General features: G+C 38.7%; 2 protein-coding genes across 6 annotated transcripts in view; one reads left to right on the top strand and one right to left on the bottom strand.

Moving 5' to 3' along the window:
* Positions 1 to 2,482: 2,482 nt before the first annotated feature.
* Positions 2,483 to 13,901, top strand: mapk13 (mitogen-activated protein kinase 13). Its single transcript, XM_088370008.1, has 12 exons — positions 2,483 to 2,709; positions 4,426 to 4,555; positions 4,784 to 4,842; positions 6,047 to 6,152; positions 6,349 to 6,378; positions 7,741 to 7,788; positions 8,370 to 8,484; positions 9,047 to 9,118; positions 9,526 to 9,605; positions 11,055 to 11,133; positions 11,198 to 11,371; positions 12,378 to 13,901. Exons 1-12 carry the CDS (start codon positions 2,597 to 2,599, stop codon positions 12,461 to 12,463), a joined length of 1,092 nt encoding a protein of 363 aa, XP_088226134.1. The 5' UTR covers positions 2,483 to 2,596; the 3' UTR covers positions 12,464 to 13,901.
* LOC148402527 (uncharacterized) overlaps positions 13,148 to 13,945 on the bottom strand; it is a 3,447-nt gene continuing 2,649 nt past the window's right edge. For 2 of the 5 annotated variants that reach the window (XM_088370012.1, XM_088370011.1), the window contains one exon: positions 13,152 to 13,942. In XM_088370012.1, coding sequence (XP_088226138.1) covers positions 13,916 to 13,942 — 27 coding nt within the window. In that variant the 3' untranslated portion in view covers positions 13,152 to 13,915. Of the gene's footprint in view, positions 13,943 to 13,945 lie in introns of all 5 variants that reach the window. The other 3 variants (XM_088370015.1, XM_088370013.1, XM_088370014.1) reach the window with 3 other exon arrangements.

The raw sequence follows: 13,945 nt of genomic DNA, 5'->3' as shown, positions 1-13,945 counted from the left end.
GTCTGATGTGCATGTGGAGTTGTTTGTGTTTCTTCATTTTTCTATTCCAATGGTTTGATAATGACTGCACTTAGTTATTGCAGTCACTCAAGAGCTAACTCATTTATGTTTTCAGTTTCCACTCTACAGTAGTTTAAATTGTGTGAAAGCATGTCTGAAAGGAAAATTTGGTGAGCTCAGACTTCAAGCCTTTATTGCAAAGTATTTTCATTTTGTGTGTCAATCTCTTTATCTGCCCTACGATTGACTGACTAGTGATGAACTGTCGGGGTGTAGTTTGCTTTTTACCTGAAGTCAGGCTCCAGCTGGACAAGACATTCAACTTAATTTATACACAATAGTTTGGAAAAAGACTCATTACTCTATCAAATTGCAAAATAAAATAAAAATAAAAAAACGATTATCTTGCGCAGCAGCAATCGTCATACTGTCCTGTCCTGGTGGTGAAGGTGATACAGTACTTGAGAGTACATGTGTCGTCTCTTGGAGGCTAAGCGTATGGGTGGTCGAAAGCAGACATTGTCCCCGGTGGCAGCTTTTAAATGGAATAGATTTTTTTCTACATCCTAGCCAAGGCTGCCGGGAAGGTCGCTTCATTAATCAAAGCCAAATGCCAATGTCTGCCCATCTCTGTCCTTAACCCAGCAACAGATAACGTAATTCGTTGGTACTAATAATTAATTGTCCGCCGGGACGGATGGATAGAGAGTATCATTATGTTGGGAAACGTTAATTACCACATAAAGACTCATTAGGTTAATGCCATTGTGCACTCCAGAGGCAAAGGACTGTCTTTTTCTGATTTTGGCCTTTTGGGGATCTCTGTTTTCCCATTGCAAAGCACCAGCAGAGTCCATCATTGTGCCAGCCCACTTTCTGTGCTGATTCAGTGTTACAAAATGTCAAGTCAAATTTTGCTTGAGAGGATTTTGACAGATGGGTTGAAGCGCAGGGAACGACGAAGAAAGACACACAGCTGGGGTTGTGGTGTATACACACATTTGTTGCGTGTGTTTGTCTTGAGCCACACACATACCACCAGTCACGCATGGACTTTGCACCACAGGCACATTCAAAGGACATGTCATAATGTTTTACTATCTGACAATCTGTGTTGTATGATGGAAAGGGAGTGGAGGGGGGTGCATTGTACCGCCCAGAGTTTTTACTTGACTAGTGTTGTGCTGTGACGTGTTCGCCAAAATAAATGTCACAACATACGACGACAGGATTCAAATGCCTGGGAATATGCCTTGAAAGGCGCCTTATAAATAAAATTTATTATTATTATTATTATTATTATTATTATTATTATTATTATTATTATTATTATTATTATTATTATTATTATCATTAATAATCCTGAACAGAGGATGTGATGTTGTTATTGTTAGGATTATTTTATGTAGTTATTTTTCATTTGCTTTTCACAAAGTCAGTAAACCTAGTTAAAGATTATGACACTTTTGGGTCTGCCTAAGTTATTTTATGAATATCGTTTTGTGTAATAAGACACAAAGTGAAGACAATCTGTACACAACACACACAAGCACTTTGACTGGCGCAGACGCAAAAACCACTCAGCAAAACGCTAGCGTCCTCTCGTGGTACAATCTGAACTAACTGTAGTTGGATCTGGTGATATCAGTCAGTTTACTTTGGGTTGTTTTTCTTCAAATAATATATTTATGAACTTCAACTGAAGTTATAAAGGCGGTATGTTTGCGATTGCATAAATCCATCTCTCCATCTTTCATCTGTACTATCCGCTTTTCTGCAATCCCTCACCAAAAAAAGCAGTAGCACAGCGAAAGAGCACAATGTCTTGGCGAAATTACTGTATTAAACAGGAAGCTACATGCAAAATCTTGACCTGCCTGTCTTAAAATCTCAAATATAATGTTTTGAGACATTCTGAGCATGTATTATGATTTTCCATAGCCATTTGAAATTTGTGTGCTCCGCATTTGGTTTTGCTGATTTTATAAAACTGCCGATAAAGTGCAAAATGTCTTTCTGCCTCCACACTTTGGCACTGGGAAATAATCGTTTTATTTTTGTACAATATTGGATTCTCTGAACGCACATTGTATTTGAAAAATGTGTTTCTTAAATGTTGTATTTGTTGTTGAGTGACACTTTAAACAATATTTTTATTTAAGTTTTAAAATACATAAAATATGTATAAAATAAATGCAACAGAGGGAGAATTTTTTTTTTTTTTTTAAATTGAAAAAAATTCTAAACACTACCTGGGGAAAATTGTTGTTCGGTGATCATTTTGTGCAGTGTTTATTTTAGTGAAAAAATGCCATCCAGACACGACAGGGGGGAAACAGTATTTAATATTATCTAAATATTTTTAGTATTTTCTATTTGATACAACAAAAAAAAAGGCAGTAGTACGCATCGCAAATCACTTTTGGGCAGTCCATTTCCTGTTTTTATTTTATGAACGGTACCAGCCGGAGATGACGTTAGTTTTGCACTACTTCGCACTTGACCAATGTTTTGGCTTCACCTTTTCTTGGCAATTGACAGGCGTTCATGTGAAGGAAGAAGTTGACGCTCCAACCTACGGCTTCTCCTCTTCGTCATGGAGGCTCGAGCGAGCTTCTGCCGCGAGGAAATCAACAGCACCGTGTGGGAGGTTCCGGAGAAGTACACCCATCTCAAGCAGATCGGAACCGGGGCATACGGTTCTGTTTGGTGCGTCGTTTTATCATTCTAACTCTGGGGTGGTATGAAGGAGTGAGTAGGTCTCAGTGGGAGGCTATGGGTTAGCTCTACTACACTCGCGTATCTGCGCGAGCACGCACACATGCAGGAAGCTATGGGCCTAGTAGGACTGGATTCATGCATGCACGCGCGCACACACACGCGCGCACACAATTGAACATGCCCCCTGCAGCATCTAATTAGGGCCACAGGTCCATTATTACAGTTATCTATCTATCTATCTATCTATCTATCTATCTATCTATCTATCTATCTATCTATCTATCTATCTATCTATCTATATTTTTCTTTCTTTCTTTCTTTCTCGTATATGTATTTGAGAGACAAGCTATCACTAATCTTGCTGTGGATCAGAACATCCATGCATCCATCCATTTTCTATACTGCTTGTCCCCACGGGGGTCGCAGGTGTGGTGGAGCCTATCCCAGCAGTAGGCGAGGGAAACCCTGAACCGGTTGCCAGCCAATCACAGGGCACACAGAGACGAACAGCCATCTGCACGTGGATCAGAAATGTTTTTGTTTCAATTGAAAAGAATAATGTCGCCCATAGACTTTTTCAGCAAGAAGACACTAGTTAATACGTGCAATGGACAGATTCTGTTATGTTTTGTCCTCCTGCTAACATCCAGGAGACTTATTTGCATGTGATCGCGGCATTGCTCATGGCTGTCAATTTGTTTTTTTCCCCACTGGCATTTCTGGTCAATGACGTTATCTCACAGGCACAGTCTCAATATGTGTATCGCAAAGACGTGCAATACGTTTCATTATTGAAATGTATCTTACTTTTATCAATTCGATGCGACCTTAAATGTGCATCACCATTCGACAGGAGAACAGTATTTTCTGGCATTAATAACACTAAATAACTTTACAATATAAAATTGCTTGTTTTTAAAATTAATTAGATAAGATTACATTAAACCTGCTTTTTCTGTTACATTATTTTTTTCATCAGATACAAATTTCTTTAAGTACTTGTTACATTTACACACAATAATATTGATATTCCAATATTCAACACCCTTACAGTATCAACCTACTACTAAAAACAGGGTACTTACTATAATGTAAATAATAATAAAATAATAATTGCAGGCTCTGATGTATACTTTATGAATTACAGTGACTGAGAAAATAAAAATGAGCATGAGGATTTTGTCATTTTATTCCAAAATAACATTTCAGAATTAAAAATTATGAATTTCTCTTAGGGAGTAAAATTGGTATGCTAGATTTTTTTTTTTTCCTTTTATAATGACTGCTGATTGTACCTGACTGCAATTCCTACATGAGTGTGTCTCTCTCTTGCAAATGTGTTGGTGGATGGCCCTGCAAATAGCCCAACAAGCTTTTCCACCCACAAACTGCTGCCCTCCAGATCACTGCAAACATTAGCAACCTGTTACTTGGCTTTACTGAAAACAGAAAGATAGGCAACCTCTCATGTTCATATTTGATAGAACATATTTGTTCCTTCCTAAATACAATTGAGCGTCAATTAACCATTAATACTTAATTGTGTAACAATAAAAATCATGCTGTCCAATGCTGTACACCGTGAAGGCTTAAAGCTAGGACTGAACTCAAGACCTGCTGCTCGCTTTGTGCTGACCAGTGGCCGCTGGAAAATGCAGACTAAGACTGCAGTCTAATTACATCTTGTTCCATTATTCACCACAGCTCAGCAACAAATGAGAAGACTAAAGAGAGAGTGGCCATCAAGAAACTCCACAGGCCCTTCCAGTCAGAGATCTTTGCTAAAAGGGCCTACCGGGAACTGCGGTTGCTCAAACACATGAAGCATGAAAATGTGAGTAGAATGAGACCAACACACTTCCTTGAACAACATTAAAGCTTTTCTCAATAGCAATCAACAGTTCAAGTTTGCCACGATATAAGTAGGAGTGTTTTGTTGGCGTGATGTTAATGGCTGCCTAAAACACATAAATAGTGTGACAAAGTTGAATTACGTTTCAAATGAATCAGACACGAGGGTACTCGATTTCCCTTTGCTCATCATTTTTTTCATTCCAACCAGGTGATAGGCCTTCTTGATGTGTTTACACCTGTTTCAAGCCTCGATGACTTTCAGGACTTGTGAGTATTTTCTGGCTCATGTACAAACCCTCCAGGCAGTGTTAAGTACTGGGCTGCTAAATACTTACAGGAAAGCTCACATTTGTCTTTGTATTTTATGTTTCTTTGTAACGTAATGGTATGCTTTTTACACAATGGTTCTGTTCAGTTCAATTTGGCATCTGTTCAATTTGTTCTAATGTCTTAGACGTGATTGTTTACAGGACATTTAAAAAGACTACAATAATTGAATAGCAGCACAGTCGTGGTTATCATGTTTGCTTGCAGTCAAGAGGCCCAAAGTTTGAATAAATATTTAATTCATACACACACACACACACACACACACACACTCAGAGGGAGATGGTTAATAGACAGAAATAAACTACATATGTTTACTACACTAGCTCTGTTGGATGACTACATTCCAAGCCCTCCACTTTCCTACAAGGTAGGATTGTTGGCTAAATGCTTGCATTAAGTCACATGTTGGATGAAAGGCTTATTTGTTCTCCTTGATTTAACAGAAGGTTAAAGTGCAGTTTCAGTAGCTTTGGTAACAAATATCTTGGGATGAATATGGTGTTCAACATGATTGAGTTCAATGTTTGGTTTTTATATTCAAACAAGCAGCATGTCAAGACATCATGAGAAGAGATAATAAATAAAATAAAAATAAATAATGAATTTACCTAGCTGGGAACATCACATTTAAAACCCATTAGATATCAGAAAATTGATTATTAGCTTGGCCTAGCGGATTCATCAATACGTTTACGTTCCAATATATTGCATTTCAATGAATGTTTGCTGAGTAAACAGCATAGAAAGGTGGCGCTGCAGTTTTCTCGGCTATCTTTGGGAGTCAGGCTTGGTCAAGCAGTGCTAAGTTGGTCAGGGTTGTTATTGCATCTGCCCCTGTTTGAATCTCAGTTCAAACATTCTACAATAATGTCATCTTTGCCTATGCCCTGCAAAATGGCTGGGAATGGGGAATTTACATAATCCACATGTTTCATAATCAGACACTTATCTCCGTGATGAAATCATGCAAATGTGCAAAGGTGGAAATGTGCCGTGGACTTTAAAAGCGTCATTTTATGATGGATTATTGAGTCAGCAAATCTGTATGTGATGGCGTAGTCTGATGGCAGGCCTGTTGAGATCCTTGCCTTTCCATCTGCCTGGGTATCATCAACATGAGCATCTTTTGTGCTTTTCTCAGCTACCTGGTGATGCCTTACATGTTTACTGACCTGTCAAAGGTGCGAGGCCATCTCTCTGAAGACAAAGTCCAGTTTCTTGTTTACCAAATGCTCTGTGGACTCAGGGTAAGCTTGAAGGCCTATTTATAGTGTGTGATAAAACCACATATTTTGTTGCAGTTGTTTTTTTTTCTATTCATTGCATAAGATTCAAAACAAACAAAACAAATACAATGACTGTAAAAGATATTTGTTTATTTTAGAAAATGTTGTATGAAGAAAATAAAGTATTGTGCTATCTGTCCTGTGTACTTTTCCACAGTACATTCACAAGGCTGGAATCATTCATAGGGTAAGTACAAGGATAGTCTTCTTGTATTTGAGTATTGATTGAAACTAATTAGCAGGTTAACAGGTTAGTGCTTTGTGCTCCTTGTTTTTCTGACTCAGACTGCCTACGTGCATGAGTTGCAAAAACACATGGGAGCGTTTCAATTCATTTTCATTGAGTCAGATCAAACTGCACCTGCACTGACAGGTAGTATGAGCTAACTCTGACTGCCTGTCTGGAGTTGTCAGGCCACACCCTTCATCTCCATTTCTAACACACCCGGGTGCATGTGTGGAGCATAGACTGTCTAAAAAAAAAAAAAGTAGAAGTAGCCTCTTGGGTGGAAAAAGTGGAAAGTACGGGGTTGCTTTACTCATTCCCAAACAGATTTTTCCGTGCACTTCTAATTACTGCTTTTAGTACGTATATTGTTCTTCAATTATGTTTATCATTTCAGGTAGTAAACAAAACTTCATACCATAGACGATTTGAGACTTAAGCAGCTGCACATCTGCTGGCTGTAGTCAAGTAGTGCACTCATCAGTATCACCTAAAATTCAGTCTGATGAGGCAAGAACTAAATAAGTGTGAATATCAAATAGAAACCAAGAAGCAAAATTACTGCTAGTTCCACATCGAAATATGCACATCAGAAATATGTTCAAGAATGTTTAATTGACACAAAATATGACCTCAAGACTTATAAACCACTCTACCATATACTAATACTGTATAACTAATATACTCAAGTGAGCCACCTTGTACTTTGTCCACATGAAAGTACTCTACCTCAAGTACTGTATGTTAATTTTCTTTTATCAGTATGCGGTGTGTACAAACTTCCCAATTCCAATGAAATGGGACAGTGCGTATAGTGTAAATAAAAATAAATTACAATGAATTTGCGCTTCATAATGCACCACACATTTTCAATAAGAGACGTGTCTGGACTGCTGGCAGGCCAGTCAAGTATTTGCAGTCTTGTACCACGAAGCCAGGCTATTATAACTTGTGCTGAATGTGGTTTGGCATCATCTTGCTGAAATGAACATTGGATGTCGTACCAACAATTGTTGCTCCAGATTTGCTGGATTTTGAACTTTGCGCTGGTAACAATTCATATTTCAGGAGGATACAACATCCATGATTTCCAATGATGAGCTTGGGTCCAGAGATGGCTTTGGTTTTTGCATGGTAGAGTTTTAACAAGGGTTTTCTGAAGTGCTCCTGGGCCCATGCAGCGATAACATTTTTGAAATGTAGTGAGCCTGTGGGATCAAAAAGCCTCCCAAGTACAAATGACTTAAAGCAATTTCGCTTCTTAGTGTAAACTTGAATATCTGATGTATAACTAACCTTCACATATCTAATTCTCTAATACAGGATCTCAAACCTGGAAACTTGGCTGTGAACCAAGACTGTGAGCTGAAGGTTTGTATTTGGAATGATTACAACGTCACCTTCAATCAATGCTTTTGAATAAAATAATGTGAACAAAATTGTCGCGACATCAAACAGTAGCAAGAAAGTTAACTTTTGCACAGAAGCTCACACTAACAAAAGTGTCCTGGCTTGTCTATCTGTATTGCAGACTGTGACGTGTGTATTTTGCTACATCCACTCATCCATCCATATTGAGTATAAGAACAAACTTCACCATACAAAGCTCCATTCAATATGCTACATTTAAGACGATACATTGTGGTATTTATAAACGTATTTCCACAACTCGTATTACGGACTACTCAAGACAGTAATCCAAGGTCACCATGTGAACAACAGAGATATCAGTCGTATTACACACCAGTATAGGGGCCACTTGATTTTGCAGCTGTTATTTTAAAGGTCAAAGAATTCCAGCTTAGACAGTGAGGTGCAGGCTGTAACACAATCATGACAGCACAGCACATATCTGCTTATATTGAAAGAGAATATTTGAATTACTTCCGGTGGTTGTTTTGTTTTACTTTCGGGTTTTTAACATTTTTGATTGAGATGATCCGCCTTTGCAGATTCTGGACTTCGGGCTAGCTCGCAGCACTGACGCCGAGATGACAGGCTATGTGGTAACCCGTTGGTATCGGGCGCCCGAGGTCATTCTCAACTGGATGCACTACACACAGACTGGCAAGATAACCGTAGCTATTAAACATTCTCAACTCCGTCCTTGTTGTTGTCTCAGTGCTCAGTCAATTGGATCGTCTGGGATCTTTGAGTTTCTGATGTGCAAACATTGTGGCTCCACTTAAAGGAATGACTTGTCTTTTGGACATGAGTTCTGTGGCGCATCACGGGTCTTTTTGTAATTCTATCACACTGACGAGAAAAATGCATTTGAGTTGGCATCAGTGTCACTCCGGCAGTGAATCTGTCATTGAAGACAGATGTTTCTGACAGCAGACTGTTGACAAGTGATAATGCTGAGACTCTGTCACTTTGCTGCCAATTGCAATTACAGGCCTTTCCAAAGGATTTATGCTTCTTCAGAGAATAGTGTTTTCTGCTAAGCCTCCATTGTATCGTATTGTCATCCCGCCTCACGATGAGGAACAGCACAATAGTTTCTCCTCACCATTGAAACCTTGTAGCCTACATACCTCATTTCCACATATTTTAGGAGCACTGAGTCAATGATGTCACAGATATTTTTCTCCTCACTCACATTTGTCTCCTGTGTCGTTTATTCTAGTGGACATCTGGTCTGTGGGCTGCATCATGGCTGAAATGATCAACGGAAAAACCCTTTTCAAAGGGAAAGACTGTATCCTTTTGCCTGCTCTCAAATTTATCATTGAGCTAGTGATGATTATATTAGCGTGCATGAGTCTCAGTACAAGTTAGTTTGACACCAAAATGCTCCAAAGGTTAAATAAAATTGAAAAAGTGAAGATATAATTCTCACTTTATCAATTTTATTGACCTTTAAAGTAACAATGATTTTTTTGAAGCCATCACTGCATTCCTGTAACTGCACTGATTTTAAAATGTCCTGATGTCTCAGCTCCTTCCACAAATGTTCAATAAAAAATGTTCAGGGCTCATAGAAAACCACTTGGGGCATTAATATTGCCATGATTTCAACTAATTGAACGTACCTATCGGATGTGTATATATGTTGCTTGGACACCTTTCTCAGCCAGCCTAAGCAAACCTTGACTTTATTACCAGACATGGACCAGCTGACACAGATCATGAAAGTTACCGGAGTGCCTGGACCAGAATTTATACAGAAACTAGACAGCAAAGAGGTACTAAAATCTGCTACAGCATAAAATTTCAATGGGAACATAACATGGAACAATTAATTTTTATGTATTAAGTACAACTTTGTGGGAGTGCCTGCCAACAACTGCAAAATCAAACAACCAAGTAATTCTGGCTCTTTCTGAAAATGTGCCTGCGAGCAAGCTGTTCTAAACTTCCACCCCACTGTTGGTGTCTTAATTAACAGCATAACCACCCACCCAGAGTTTCTCAGCCACTGATTTGACAGATAAGCTGGACGAAGTTCCAGAGCGGAAAAGAAAAAACACTTTGACGTGGCAGCTGAAGCACAATTATCTCAAAACTAAAAGGAACTGAAAAGTTGGCATAGACATCGTTAGATAACAGTGTTACCGACATTTAGCTTCTGAAAATATAATTCATCTAAATTATGAACATGAAAGGGGGGGGGGGTTGTGGCACAAACAAATCTTTATGGAATCAATTATCCTATTGATTATTCCATCCATTACCCGCGTAATCGCCCACCCGCAGTACAGGGGGTAGAGGGTTTTTGTGTTTGGCAACACGTCCATGCACCACATACTCGCTTTAATTCCACACTCGGAGCTCTTCTTCTGCTTGTAGAAGGAAGCAGTCGTCCGGTGCAAACATTCAATTCCACAAAAGAGGATTGGTTGTCAAGCTTATGAAAAACAGGCTTGCCATTAGCCCAGCAGAATGTGAGGCAGGGTGAGGCCTGGGGCACTGATGACGAAATGAATGAAAGCCTGCCATGAATGTGTCTTTAAGACACTTGTGAACTGTTTTAACGCATAAGAAAAAAATGCATCAATCCCTCCATGAAACCAACAACCAACAGTACCAACATAATGGTGAATAGTAACAAACAAGCATTGACAATGAATAATGAATGCTTTACTTCTAAACATGAAATGAAGATGATGCTGTGTGCGAACGCATGTGTGCGTGTGTTGTATGTACACAAGCACTATAGTGTATGTATTGTGTAGTGTGTAGCAAAGAAAGATGGCTTTATATTGGTAATGATTTATTAAATAATAGAATGTGTATTGATGTGAAAGATTGCACAAAAATACACAACTTTTAGTGAGCTGGGTATGAGTGCAGATATATTATTTACAGTTTGGCTCGAAAGGAAAAAGCTCCATTTTTGCTTTAGTGCAAGACTGATGTCAGCCACTACTCCAATTTTCAGTCCTTAATAAAGGCCATATTCGCATAGTATCTGGGGACCACCATGATGTATTAAGCAAACTGTTTGGCGTGTTGGCTGGGCAATAGTATTGACTCAGCATTCTGAGAGAATTACAATTTCTTTATGTAGCATACATTTCAGATTTTTCTGCTTTCCCAATGCATCATGGGAATAATTGATAATCATGGTTCATATTTTTTCAGCTAATTCTACAAAATTGGTACATTTATCTTTTTGTTTCATACAAACACAGGCAAAAAATTATGTGAAGGCCCTTCCTCACTATCCCAGAAAAGACTTCTCAACATTGTTTCCTCGAGCCAGTGCAAACGGTAAGTTTGATTTAAATCAAACTTGTTCTTGCATGCACATTGCTGATAGTTTGATTGTTTGCAGGCATTGACCTCCTGGAGAAGATGCTGGTCCTGGACTGTGATGAGAGGCCCACAGCCGAACTGGCACTGGAGCACCCGTACTTCGACAGCCTCAGGGACCCAGATGATCTCCCTGAGCCCGAACCATACGATGACAGCCGCGACAATGCCAAGTTAACGCTTGAGGAGTGGAAGCGTAAGTAGAAGCAGCATATAACATTTTAAAAGAGAATATATTTGTAAAAGGGACCGTTGAACCTTAGTAAGACGATCCAACATTTTTTATTTTTGGAAATAACAGTTAGATACTGTTAAAAATGAAACGTAACCGCCCCACTCTGGAGGGCAAACTCTGATTTACTATTGTTTATCCATGACATTACAAAAAAACAAGCTGTGCCAGTTTTTACTCAGGGATTTTTTTGTGTGTGTGTGTGAAATCCAGCTAATTTAACGAACTATGTAACAATTAGACAAACCATCCAACAAACAGTTATTTAGTACTTGCTGGATATAATGGTGGAGATATGATGCCATGGCATCAAACAGCTCACAAAGTATGCGGCGCTCGTCACCACAATACTATTCACAGCCAGCAGGAGGCATTTTTGCATGGTATTTGGCGAGGCCCTTGTAAAAGTGCAGTACCGTATTATCTTTGATAAGTGATAATTATGGCAGACTTACCGATCTAAGGTTGAATTCTTATCACAGACTTATTTGATACAAAATTTGACACACACTGGTGTGTACCGGTAATCATTCTAGCAGCAGTGCAAAGTTTAATAGATTGTGAATTGTATATTTTGCGTGTATGTACATTGACAAATTTAATTGGCAGTCAGTTTTTTAAAGCACAGTATGCCATTAAAAATCTGATTGTGAAAGGACTCTCAAGGTGTATGGGGTGTATGGTGCTCATTCCCTATGGTTAGCACTTTAATCCTAAATCACTTCTTTCTTCATTTCTTGGAAAATTGAACTTTGTAGGCAAACAGAATACATTTCTGTTTTATATTGGGTATTATAAAATGGAGAAGTCAGTGGAGAATCTCTCTCTGTTTTTAGCATTAGAGCTGTTCAACAATTATGCTGTAGCAGAACTGCAAGTGAATAATTGATGTTAAAACCACTCTTCGATGGTGCTCAGTAAAGCCAGTGGACAGGATGGAAAATGAACAATGTTCTCTTCTGGCCTACAGGGTTATGTTTCAGAGAGGTGAAGAGCTTTGTGCCATTCCCTCGGCGAGACTCCAAGAGAAAAAACACGTTGACTATGACTCCCTGACTTGATAAATGTCACGACATAAAAATGCTCATGTCCTAACTACTGCGCAGCCAACTGTGCCCTTGTATATTACAATTAAGGATTCCTGTTATTGCTTTTACTCTTATCATTTTTACATTTCGAATTCTTTTTTTTTAAACACTTTTGAGTCGAGTGTGGGTGTTTGTGCTAGAGACATTTCATGTTACTCATACAGTTGACTCAATGGTTTGCCTGGCAAATTCTATTAGTCTTTCCAAATAATTGTACTTGTGTGCCAACTTAGCAAAGCTAAATTCATCGCCATCACAAATGTAGTGAGTACATGAAATATTACTGTAATTGTCAGATGCATTGTTTTTTAACATTGAATCTTAGTATAATATATTCTTTTAGGCCGTTTGTGATTTTTGTTCTCTTTGCTGTCTGATTGCACTTTATGACTTAGTACTTTTAAGCCAAACATGTGACCTGGATGTTGCTATTTGTATGTGAAAAGAACAGGTGCATTTGCATGTTTTTGTTCCAGAAATCAATACAGGCAAAGTAAATAAATAAAATTGAAACTAATTAACTAAATTGTGAAATAATGTACTATGTTGTTAAAATATTTGAATGTGAAATATAATCCTTAAACAATGTATTCATTTAGTTACAAACACATTTAACAGACACTGGTCATAAAAAAAAAAGTTTGCAACTGTTTCAGATCAGTTTTGCACTTTAATGAGTGTAACAATTCACATTTGATTCATGTCACTGACCTTGCATATCCAGGCATTTGGAAGCAAGACTATTGCACCAGGTGCATACCTTGGTGATAATGTTTCAATTTTGCACTTTCATTACACTTTGAATGCTACAGCGGTCATATTGTTGCCTTGTGTGAACCAAATGGAATGTACAATTAAGTTACTGAGCCCATCTTAGGGGTACTATATTGTACTACAAAGCAAGATTAATGGTTTAGCGAGCTGTGTTGAGTCTAAAGCCAGGACTTTCAGTCTTAGGAAAGCGGCTCTTTTTGTTTTTAACCCTTTAGATTACCATGGTAATTTATGATAAACTCGTAACCTGGTCGAGAGCGGGCTAGGTTGTGGGTTTCAGATTAAATCGGCCTTTCACTGTTAAAGCCCTCTGGATGTCAATTGAAATAGCGTCACCATTTGTGGACACTGGGTGCGAGGATCCTTAAGATAGGATAGAGATGGTCTTTGGATCATCAAGTCCTGCTTTAGATGCCTCCTGAGCAGGTATGTGAGACAGTAATTGAGTATGCAGCATAACATTGCAGTCATACGGGAGGAAAGCTCATGTGCCACCGGTGGCACCAGACGTTGTGGACCCGGTTGTCCTCGATCACTCCACCGGCGCATTCGTCATAGCAATTCTTTGCATAACTGGAAGTGTGCCGTCGCAAGTTGCTTCCACAATAAAGTGAATTACTGTATATACACTTGCTGAATGTTTCTGTCATTTTATTCCACATGTTTTCATGTGCTG

This window comes from Syngnathus floridae, chromosome 2, assembly GCF_059516105.1.
Source record: "Syngnathus floridae isolate MCC-2025c chromosome 2, RoL_Sflo_1.0, whole genome shotgun sequence".
Classification (NCBI taxonomy): Eukaryota; Metazoa; Chordata; class Actinopteri; order Syngnathiformes; family Syngnathidae; genus Syngnathus; species Syngnathus floridae.
The sequence above is the reverse complement of the archived record's forward strand: the minus strand, read 5'-3'. Positions and strand labels throughout refer to the sequence as shown.